At 36.8% G+C, this 12,058-nt stretch overlaps 1 protein-coding gene across 1 annotated transcript in view; it reads left to right on the forward strand.

Annotated features, from left to right (window-relative positions):
* Positions 1-12,058, forward strand: part of LOC137290654 (laminin subunit alpha-2-like) — a 135,894-nt gene that overhangs the window by 117,527 nt on the left and 6,309 nt on the right. Inside the window, exons 54-62 of the mRNA XM_067821730.1 lie at positions 250-389; positions 1,560-1,751; positions 2,585-3,016; positions 4,342-4,531; positions 5,109-5,258; positions 6,142-6,295; positions 8,932-8,958; positions 10,600-10,733; positions 11,430-11,652. Of these exons, the coding sequence (XP_067677831.1) occupies positions 250-389; positions 1,560-1,751; positions 2,585-3,016; positions 4,342-4,531; positions 5,109-5,258; positions 6,142-6,295; positions 8,932-8,958; positions 10,600-10,733; positions 11,430-11,652 (1,642 nt within the window). The remainder of the gene's footprint in view (positions 1-249; positions 390-1,559; positions 1,752-2,584; positions 3,017-4,341; positions 4,532-5,108; positions 5,259-6,141; positions 6,296-8,931; positions 8,959-10,599; positions 10,734-11,429; positions 11,653-12,058) is intronic.

The following is a 12,058-nucleotide window of genomic DNA, read 5'->3' on the forward strand; positions in this document are numbered from 1 at the left end:
CATGCAATCTACAAAGTCACCTACCCTGACTGCATGAACCATTCAGTCTTGACAATCTTAGGCTGCTTGGGAATTATTTTCTTATCCAGAATCCTCATAGGTCATTTATGTTGTTACCAAGGTGATGTCTGCTCACTCATGACTGGCTACATGTCAGAAAGGATATAAGACATCATGGAGTTCAAGCAGTCACAGTTAAATTGTGTATGTGTGGGGCTGGGAATAATATGGAACTGTGTTCTGTTTCAGAATTTCTACTCATTATCTCTAAATAATGGCAGAATAGAGGGCAGGTTTGCCGCTGGTGGCCGACCTGTTGTTCTACAGTCTGCTGACGCATATAATGATGAAAAGTTGCATAATATCGCTGTTGTCAAGTCAGGCAGAAGGTAGGTCAACTCAGTTATTTAAATAATTTGTGTGTAATCATTAAAAGAGTGTTTTTAAATTCTTGAAGTATAAACTGAGTAGCAACTAGGTGGCATGAATAATGTCCTCAAGCTAAAAATGTTTAAACTGAAAATTATGTTGGTACACTACAAACTGGCAGACTGAAAACATGTATCCAGTAGGTAAAGTACTCAGTACAAACATCATTTCTTGAATATCTAACCAAATGCCATGAAGCAGTGGAAGGATACCCATGTATGTATAGTTCCGTCTACTATTCTTGTGGTCAATGCGTTCTCTGCTGAGATAGCCAATATGTGTGGCAGACACAACTATGTACATAGGGATTTTATTATTTTAATGTTTTCTGTTCTGTATATGTATATCTGTAGGCTGCTTAATAGGTCATGTGTCCCTCAAGCCCTTAACGAACCCAAGCCATGACGTGATCAACTGATTGGCCAAGCTAAACCTCCAAATTAAAATCTTTGTCTAATAGCCTGCACTCTGCACAAAGTCACCACACAGACAAGTTGACAGACACTTGACAAATCAGATATATTCGGGATACAGACTGTTGCTTAGCTCGGTTGTCACCCCAGTCTCACCCACAGGGGTGACTTATCGACCACAAAAATAAAGATTGCTCTGGCAATAGCTCACACCCGTAGCGTGTGTTTGTCGTCTGTACATTCACTGCCCTGCTACATATGCAACACTTAGTGGTTGTTTACATCATGGAGTGATCAAAATCTTGCAGTGTCATAGAGTCTACATATCATAACTTTTCCATCCTTTTGGGCAGGATGTCTCTTCCATACACACCATAACATGGCTTCCTCATTTTACCGCAAGACTGGGAGGAGGCACATTTTGTCAATGGCGGATGGCATTGTTTATCACAGGGTTCTCAAATGATTCTTCACTTGATGGTTTAGCAGCTTATACTTGATGATGTTACAAGAGAAGGCCTTCATTTAAAAACAAGCATTCATGCAATAAGAACTCTTTGGATTATTTGTTTCAGCTGATATCAGTGAGAATAAGAAAGGCCTTCTACATGTAGTGATATGTTTCAGGCAAATACTGTCTGATTAAGCACACATTTTTGTATACAAGTTTTAACTGTGATGATAATTATAGCCATTTTGTTTAAAATGTTTTCCTAGATTGATGATGATTGTTGATGATAAGAGAGTTGCTGAGGAAAGCCTTCCTATTGGGATAAACACCATTCCCATTGACCCAGACAAGGGCCGAATGTTCCTAGGTGGGCTCCCTGGCGGTTTTGATGCCAGCAACATGGTCGCCTCCAAGCAGTCGTTGGACGGTTGTATCAGTGATATTATTATCAATGGAAAGTAAGTTGACAAAGTTTTACCTCAACTCACAAACATGGGGTTCCCCGAAATATTAGTTTTAATGGCCCTTGCAGGCAAAACAAGGGTGTTGTGAAGTATCTGTGTAGAGAGCTGTACCTTTTGATAATTTTTTGACAGCTGGAAATGAATCATTGACAATGGACAGGAGATGATGCTTCTAACTGTTCAGAAAGGAACAACCAAAAATTCATTAAGTCATCGATGTGTTGTGGGTATAATGAATAATATTGTTCATCACTCGGGATTTTTTTTATCTGCGTCTATTCTGTACTTTTTTTGTGAACTGGACACACACTTGTGTTGCTCGTAAAACCCTGAGTTAAAAAGTGGAAGACTGTATGTTATGCCATATTGATGCCAAATGCCATTCTGTGCGTTATCGAGGGACCTGTGATGTATGAGGATGCTTTGTAGTATTTGTTTATATGTATATCTGAGAGTAAAAGATAAAACTTATGGATTATGGTTTTGGAACAGAAATTTTATGTCACTGTTCTGGGTGAATTAATTTTGTCAGTTAAGGTACGGATAATCCATCATTCTGTTTTCAAGAAAGGAAGTAACTAATTGAGCTATTTAAGTCTTGAGAGACGCACCAGTGTATGTACTTATGCGAATCTGTATTCTCTGCCGTGGTTCACACAGTTTTATCATTATATCATGAACTTTATTCCAATTAAATTTTTCCTACACTAACAGAGAAATCATGGCAGTTAGGACATAAGAAAAACCTGCTGAACATTTTGGATGAATCATAAAGTTTGTATTCGAATCTCATGAAGGATTTACATGTGATATATTTCATTTCACAGGCTGCGTAACCTAAATCTTCCTGTAGAGTACAAGCATGCAGATATTGGACGATGCCCATATGATCTGAACAATTTGTTCAGCTTTGCCAACAATCATAACAACAACAGCTTGAATGGCTTCCCAGAAACCACAGCCTCACGGGTTTTCGCACCCCCTCCTCAGTCTGACAATAAAATAGAAATCACTACAACTACTACCTCTACCACTACCACTACGACCACCACTACCACTACCACTACTACTTCTACTACTTCTGCTACTACAACAACATCAACCCCAACAACAACAGAAGCTACAGCATCAACATCAGAGGCACCTGAATCATGTGGCCCAGAGGAACCGCAATCATTCGAGTCTGGCGCTTTTGTCTTCGGAAACAGTGACAACAGTTTTGCTCAGATTAAGTTCAAAAGGAAAGAAGTCGTCAAGACGTGAGTATCCCTGGTTATCAAGAAATTGTTAATTCATATTTTACTTGATCCGGGAAGGTCCCAGGGTAGACCCATGCTTGCCATAAAAGGCAACTGTGCTTATCTCAAGAGGCGACTAACGGGATCGAGTGGTCAGGCTCGCTGACTTGGTTGACACATGTCATCTGTTCCCAATTGGGCAGATTGATGCTCATATTGTTGATCACTGGATTGTCTGGTCAGTCTCAATTATTTACAGATTGCCGCCCTATAGCTGGAATATTGCCTAGTGCAGAGTAAAACTAAACTCACTCATATTTTACTTTGAAACTCATAATTATTCACATAAAATATAGTATGGGTTACAAGTTCTTTAACAACAGTGCAACTTTTACAACACAACTATTCTGGGTTACTTCTTGCCCCTCCATCAGCTGATGAAAGAGCAAGAAGTAGCCAAGAAATGTCATGTTTGTAAATATTATTGAAGTTTTAAATCCATACCATACATTGTTATTTTACCTTCCAACTTCTAAATACCCATCAAGCATCTGATAATTGTTACCTAACTAACTTGATCAGGCCTTATTGGATATTGCTCATCATCCCTGTGTTTGAATTACAGCTTCAACTATTCATCCAGTTCTCAGTTCAATTAGATTTTTTATATTGGGCCCTCAGTTCAATCATTTTCAATTTGATTCTTCATACAAGTGAAAACATTAGATTTCAGAGCTCTCAGTGTTGGCCTTTTTATCATGAAGCAATATCTGCTAACAACAATAGTCGTTTTCTAATAAGCCCGGCATCAGCCAATCACGTTTCACCTTATTTCAACACTCCAAACTGCTTGAGCTGGAGTCAGAATTACTTTTAGGCTGTGTGGAAATAATTTAAATAGGTATTCAAATATCAAATCAAAATAGTGAGAATGGATTTCGGAAACCAAAACTAAGGTGTAAGATTCAATATTTGATTAATTGAACAGAATTTTTGCAGTTCTAGTTTGAATCCAGACAGTTAATTTTTTGTGTCTCATGTTTTGACTTATGGCTTAACAATTGTAGCTTGTGTAAAACTGGTGTGTCTCACAGTCAGTGAACAACACTATATAACATTATATCCCCTTCTCACTTTCTGCAATGTGAATGCTCCAAAAGAAGTAAATCTAGATATTCGTTCATGATCTCTGAGCTCACTGTTTGTTTGTGCCAGGATTATATCTATTCACAGACTGAGGATAAGTCCAATGAAAACATACTTTATCAATCTCTACAGCTTTGTCTTTTGAATTTTATGGGGTAGATGAAGATAGATTTGAGGTATGTTTTATTCTTTACTTCCAGATTCAACATATCATTCAGCTTCCGTTCATATTATGCTGACGGATTATTTTTCTTGCTGACCAACCAAGCCAAGACTGACTATCTAGTTGTACAGCTTCAGAATGGAGAAATAGTGTTGTCCTATCGTCACAAAGCTGACCAACATAGCATCCGATCGGGCCGACGTCTCGGGGATGGAAGGTGGCATTCAGTAAGTCATGCAGGCAGCCATATTGAAATTACAGCTTTGGTGTATGGAAAACTGTATGCTAAGACATGACCAATTAAATTCCTTGTGATACACATTTATATTTTTAAACATGCACCCATATTTTAATGGTTCAGTTTCAGTTCAGGTTTCAGTGTTTGTTTGTGTTGGCAGGTGGTTTGCTTTCTGTTTGTTTCAAGACAAGTTTTTGCTGCAGTAGCGAAAACAAAAGTCAAAAGTTTCATGTAAACAACACTTATTTTTTAAATCAAAGGTTTCTATGTATGAATTGTTCTGTTTTAGCAGTAAAATGTGAAAGGAGGTTGATAAAGTTACCTGTCCCATCACAATGATAAATGGTGTTAGAAGCTACACTGAAACGTCCCTCATATTATATTGCAGACTTGCATATCCATAGAACTCTCCTTGTTCATCATACCAACTTCTAAATGCCACTCAAAGAAGTGACATTTATACATATTTGATGTGTTCTTCTAGTGTTAACTGAAGGTGGCCGTTATATCCCCTTGGTGTGAAGGTGAGCTACAGATCCTTTTGGTACTGATCATTGTCATTTCAGGTGGTTGTGAACAAAGGCAGCCGAAACATCCATCTGAAGGTCGAGAATCAGAATCGCATCAAGGAGCCAATTGCCAGAAGGCTGGACATTGCTGCACCCATGTATGTTGGGGGGCTGCCAAACAAATACAAGAGTGATGTGGACAACCTGGTACGCTATCTACATCAATAGAAATTTGACACAAGTATTTGTTCTACATCAGTAAGAACATAACACAAGTATTTTGATCTACATTAATTTAAATTTGTCACAAGTATTCCTATTTATTATGAATTTTTACACAAGTATTTGTTCGACATTGGTATGAACTTGACACAAGTATTTGTTCTACATCAGTAAGAACATAACACAAGTATTTTGATCTACATTAATATAAATTTGACACAAGTATTCCTATTTATTATGAATTTTTACACAGGTATTTGTTCTACATCAGTATGAACTTGACATGATCCATGAAGGTCCCAGGGTAGAATAGGCCTTCAGCAACCCATGCTTGCCATAAAAGGCAACTGTGCTTATCTCAAGAGGCGACTAACGGGATCGGGTGGTCAGGCTTGCTGACTTGGTTGACACATGTCATTGGTTCCCAATTGCGCAGATCGATGCTCATGTTGTTGATCACTGGATTGTCTGGTCCAGACACGATTATTTACAGACCGCCGCCATATAGCTGGAATATTGCTGAGTGCGGCGTAAAACTAAACTCACTCACTCACTATGAACTTTACACAAGTTTTTTGATCTACATCAATATGAATTGGACACAAGTATTCTTCCTATTTATTATGAACTTGACATATGTGTTTGTTCTACATCAGTGTGAACTTGACACAAGTATTTGTTCTACATTGGTATGAACTTGACACAAGTATTTGTTCTACATCAGAGTGAACATGACACAAAAATGTGTTCTACATCAGTTTTGACTTGACATAAGTATTTCTTCAACACCTGTTTCAATTTGACACAAGTATTCCTCCTACATTGCTAGGAATGGAACACAAGAATAAGACAATGTCTCTTGCATCAGGTACCACACAGTCTTCGTGGATGTCTACGAAAGTTCACCATCAACGGGGAAGTGATTGACATCGCTGACACAAAGGTCATCAGTGGGGTTGGGTTGTGTAACAAGAAAGTGGAGCCTGGAGCCTCCTTCCAGGGCAACTCCTGGGGAATATACTGTGAGTTCTGACAACTACACATGTTACAGAAAGTATTCACATGTCACATGCAGTATATTGTTGACGAGACAAAGCAAACGTTCTGATGATGTGCTGTCTACATTCTGATAACCGTGGGGCAAATACTATCTTATGTCTTATGTCAATCTAAGATTGATGGCATTATAATTGAACTTTAAATGTTCTCCTCAATAATTTCCATATTTGAGAAAAAACGATATTTCAGTATTATCCTATTTCATTTGTAAAAGAACATTTTTTGTATGTGTCAGAGGAGTTAGATTTTCTGTTTTACCCAGTATGTAATTGCTTGTTTAATGGGTATTCTAGAATATGTAATTGGATGGTAATTACAGTCAAGCTTTTGAAAGAATGTCTTACAAAATAGGACTCTCTACTGAGACAGTGCAATAGTGTTGGGAACTTTTATGTGTTATCCTAAGGTATTCTGTAACAGATCTTTAAATCTACAGTGGTGAAAATTACTGCACAAAATACTATGGACAACTATCACCTAAAACCACCCACTACAAGGTCTTACATCTATGGAAACAATAATGAAAATGGTGTGGCCTTACATATTTAAAGCTGTTGTACATATGGAGCAATATCTTCATATGCAGAATGGTTGACAGACTGGTATAAATGTTTCATGCTTGTTTGATGTTGTATGTATATGTTTGATGTTTATTTGATGTTTGTTGTATGTATATGTTTGATGTCTGTTGTATGTATATTTTGTATGTCTGTTGTATGTATATGTTTGTTGTGTGTATGTGTTTGATGTCGGTTGTATATGTTTGATGTCTGTTGTGTGTATGTGTTTGATGTTTGTTGTGCTTATATGTTTGACGTTTGTTGTATGTATATGTTTGATGTCTGTTGTATGTATATGTTTGTTGTGTGTATGTGTTTAATGTCTGTTGTATATGTTTGATGTCTGTTGTATGTATGAGTTTGATGTTTGTTGTGCGTATATGTTTTATGTCAGTTGTATGTATGTGTTTGATGTTTCTTGTATGTGTATTGTTGATGTATTTTGTATGTATATGTTTGTTATGTGTATGTATTTGATGTCGGTTGTATGTTTGATGTCGGTTGTGTGTATGTGTTTGATGTTTATCGTGCATATATGTTTGATGTCAGTTGTATGTATGTTTGATGTCGGTTGTATCTATATGTTTGATGTCAGTTGTATGTATATGTTTGATGTTAGTTGCATATATATGTTTGATGTGTGTTGTGTGTATATGTTTGATGTTTGTTGTATGTATGGGTTTGATGTTAGTTGTATGTATATGTTTGATTTCTGTTGTGTGTATATGTTTGATGTTAGTTATGTGTATATATTTGATGTTTGTTGTGTGTATATGTTTGATGTCTGTTGTATGTATTTGTTTGATGTCTGTTGTGTGTATATGTTTGATGTTTGTTGTATGTATGGGTTTGATGTTAGTTGTATGTATATATTTGATGTTTGTTGTGTGTATATGTTTGATGTCTGTTGTATGTATTTGTTTGATGTCTGTTGTGTGTATATGTTTGATGTCTGTTGTATGTATTTGTTTGATGTTTGTTGTATGTATATGCTGGATGTATGTTATGTTTCATCTTCTCAAGTCAGTATGACTAAAGTTAGTATCTTTTTCAGCCTGAGTAAACTTAGACTCAGTATTATCCATTACACTACTATACTGAGTCCAACAAACCCTGGGAGAAGGTCACATCAGCTAACCTATGAGCGACCTATGACCGTCCAGTTAAATGTGAGATGACTTAACAGATTTAACCAATCAGACTTCTAATATTAAGGGTTCAGGGGAACTTACAAATTTCCCTGGTTGCTGACACTGATCTTTCGACAAATGAATATGAGTTTAAAACACAGGTATTTGATATGCAGAATATATGAAGATGGGTTTCTTATTGCAAGGTTACTGTTAGCCTATATTTTCACACAATCACATTCTTGAATATTTACCAAAACGATATTTTCAGTGACTGTTCACTCCTTGTGGTGAATAATGACAACCTGTATATGAATCACTTGGGATTGATCATGCGGAAAGTAGCTTTCAGAATCATTCAAGTACAAATGTTTTTTAGGTAAAAGTTCAAATGTTATGTGTGAATATTAACCGTCCCAGTTTGGTAAGCTGCGTTCTGATTGGTCATTTCAAAAGGTTACCTCATACGGCCTTCTACTAGGGTTATTGTTATAGGGTATTCATATAGCACACATATCCACACAAGTAGTGCTTGCTCAAGCTGCTGGTATATGTTTCCCCCGATTATTGGATGTCAATCTCAGTGGCACATAGCATTATCAGTATCAGATCCCTGTGGAGTGTACAACTCTTGCTGCCTCAAGGCACACCGAGTGTCAAATTCAAAATGCCAAATGATTTGAGATCAAATGGGGTCATGTTCGTCAAAGCAACTGAACAGTGGGGCCATCATAAGTTGATGAAGTAGGAAAGTACTGAGTTCTAGACCCTTGTGTTAGACTCGTTGTAATGAATGATACTGAGCCTAAGTTTGCTTTGACTGGATCTTTTTCATTGGTTAAACATTTCCAGGCAGCATTAGAATTTTTTCATTTTTTACTTTATTAAGAGGAAGAATGTTTGTTGTAGCCATTCCATCAGGACCCAATCTTGTGTGTAAGTTGTGTCTCATTTTCTCATTGTTCACTGAGTGGTGAAAAGTCTTTTGCTTCCTTTCAAATGCAAACACATTTCTTTCATGTTTGGAAGGGGTGGCAAATAATATCTAAATTTGCTCGTTAGTTAGAAGGGCAAGGCGAGCTGTTTCAAGAAAGAATGATGACAATTTTCATGGACATACAACTTTTTTATTCTGTGAAAGGTGCCATTTGGACATAGATTCTAACGTCATTGTCATGCAAGTGACTAGCTATGTTGAAACGTTGTCTTTCACAGAATAAAAGAAGCTGTATATCCATCGAAATTGTCATCGTTCTTCATCCACTAAGCTCTTAAAATGCCCATTGAAGAAGAAATTAGCTGTTTCCCTAATTATTTCCGACATCTTTAGTTTGCACATAGTGAAAGGTGCTTTATCAGCTTGTCAGCATGTAGTTGGTCAGTGTAGAGGGTGTGTTAGCACTTCATTATTTATGCTTACGTTTTAGAGCAAAGAACTACCTATATAATGAAACAAATAATAATTTTCATTTCTTCTAATTTCAAAGTAGATCATACACACCAGAGACCATATAATACTAGGAGATCTATTGTATGGTCTCGATTCACATGGATGCATCTGTAACATTTATATATGTGTTTTCTTGTGCCTGGATGTTTTGTAAAGTACAATTTTGCTGTGAATGTTTGCTCTGCACTCTATCTAATTCTGCCTCTTGAAAGACTACTTTCTTTTTGCGCATGAAGTTTATTGTTTACATGTATTTCAAGCATTGGTTGATTGAGAGATAGTTCATGTTGTTTTGGTTGTGGCACATGTTTGGACTCAAGACTTGAATGTTTCCCACAGATTAAGACATGTTTTGTTTGGTACATTTTAGCAAATGATATGAGAATCTAAGCCATGTTGCAAAGGTTGCCCTCTATTTTCATTCCCGATTTCAGTTCCAGAAATGTCAGGTAACTCTTATCATGCATAAACAGCAAGGAGACATGTTGTCTTCACAAGGGACTTTTTGTTTGCATTTGTTAACTATAATAAAAAATAATTTAGGGGCTGTTTCCATGCATTGATAGAAACAATGTTGTTTTGTTGAGAGAGGTCTGGTAAGTAATGGATGGACTTTACCATCTTATACCCTTCCATGTGAGGAAGTCCTTTAAATAAGTTGTGTGAGGAATATGAAACATGTTAAAGTCTTTTGAATAAGTTGTGTGAGGAATATGAAGCATCTTAACGTCTTTTGAATAAATTTTGTAAGGAATATGAAACATGTTAAAGTCTTTTGAATATGTTGTGTGAGGAATATGAAACATGTTAAAGTCTTGTGAGGAATATGAAACATGTTAAAGTCTTGTGAGGAATATGAAACATGTTTAAGTCTTTTGAATAAGTTGTGTGAGGAATGTGAAACATCTTGAAGACCTTTGAATAAGTTTCATGGGGAAGATGAAAATCCATCAGTCCTTTGAAAAGCTAGACCAAAAGTTCATGATCGTAGGACATGACATACAAGTTCTGGACCCTTTACAAACAAATTAAGTAGGTTTTCCCAACCTAGGAATCCAATGTCTTGGTATGCCAGCTTAAGAGGTGGTGCAATTTCCCAGGCTTAATCTTGTGTTTTGTTGTTCCAGCACAAGCATTCTATATAGGAGAGTTCTTGAAAATCAGCCTGGAATTCAGGACCAACTCTGGAAATGGAACACTTGTCACAATTAGCAGTGAATCAGGGGACCTTGGTATGACCTTGGAGCTGTACAAAGGAGCGGTAATGATTATAATTATATAGACATAAAGTATGGAACTTTCTTAAGCTGGTATGATGAAGAGAATTACTTTTTGTGGATATACATCTTCGTTATTGCAGTGGATGCAGTGTTTCAATGTAAATCCTAACACCGTTATTGTGCAAATAATGGTGTTAGGATTGACATTGAAACACTGCATCCACTGCAACAAAGACATTGTCTATCCATATAAAGTGTTCCTCTTAAAGTATTTAACTTGACAAGAACGTTTGTCAAGGTGAAGTGAAGGTTTTCTGTACACAAAGGATATGATACAAGAAAACTTGTTTATTAAACTGTGTTTATTGAGAAAATAAAAAGATTAACATAGAAAGATGTCAGTATTTGAATTAAATAACCCTTTGATCCAAAGTTATATTCAGCCAGTATTGATGATGTATTTTGGGAAAAGCTTTCCTTCTCAGATATCATCTCAGTCATGTGGGGAAAGTATTCTAAAAGTATAAATCAAATATTCTATCCATTTCAAACTTTAAAGCATGTTTGATAAGCTTTTGAAAGTATGCTCTTTCGATATACATGAATTAGATGATTGATATTTCTTCTGAAGTGTTGCCATCAGTGACAGTAGTGACAACAGTATGTTATAGTTATCTCGGGGTCTCCATCATGCTGAGGGTTTCAGGAATGTTTCTCACTCAAAACTCTTTCTCCAGGTTCAATTTACCATTAAGAACAACAACGACAAGTTCAGGGCTGTCACGCCAAATATGAGGCAGTACCTTCCCTGTGATCAGAAATGGCACCGAGTAACTGCAGAGGTTATACGGAATGTTGTATCCATAGACGTGGATGACTGGGGAAAGACGTTCGGGCCAAGTCTGGGCAGTCTCCGTACCACCCCAACAGACAGCCCCATGTTTATAGGGGGAAAACCAGGTAAGCTCTCACACAGTTCAAATATTCCAGCAGATGATAATAATGGTAGACATTAATCTGAAGTTATAAAATGGAAGTATGAACTCACTGGCGATTTTTGGTAATATGATCCTAATGGATTTCAACTCACTCACTCACTCACTCATCTGAAGAGATAAAATGGAAGTACTTATGAACTCATAGGCAATTTTGTTGTATGATCCTAAGGGAGTTAAAAATGATAATCAATTGCAGACAGATCCATTGACCAGGGTAACAATATTCTTTTCTAGCATGCCCCATGAAGATATGGGTTAAAATTTGGTTTCATCAATCTGTGCTTGTCATAAGAGGTGACTAACAGTATTGGGTGGTCAGGCTTGCTCATTTGTGCACATCAGTGTTCATGATATTGATTGCTGGATTG

Source organism: Haliotis asinina, chromosome 7 (assembly GCF_037392515.1).
Source record: "Haliotis asinina isolate JCU_RB_2024 chromosome 7, JCU_Hal_asi_v2, whole genome shotgun sequence".
In the NCBI taxonomy this organism is placed as follows: Eukaryota; Metazoa; Mollusca; class Gastropoda; order Lepetellida; family Haliotidae; genus Haliotis; species Haliotis asinina.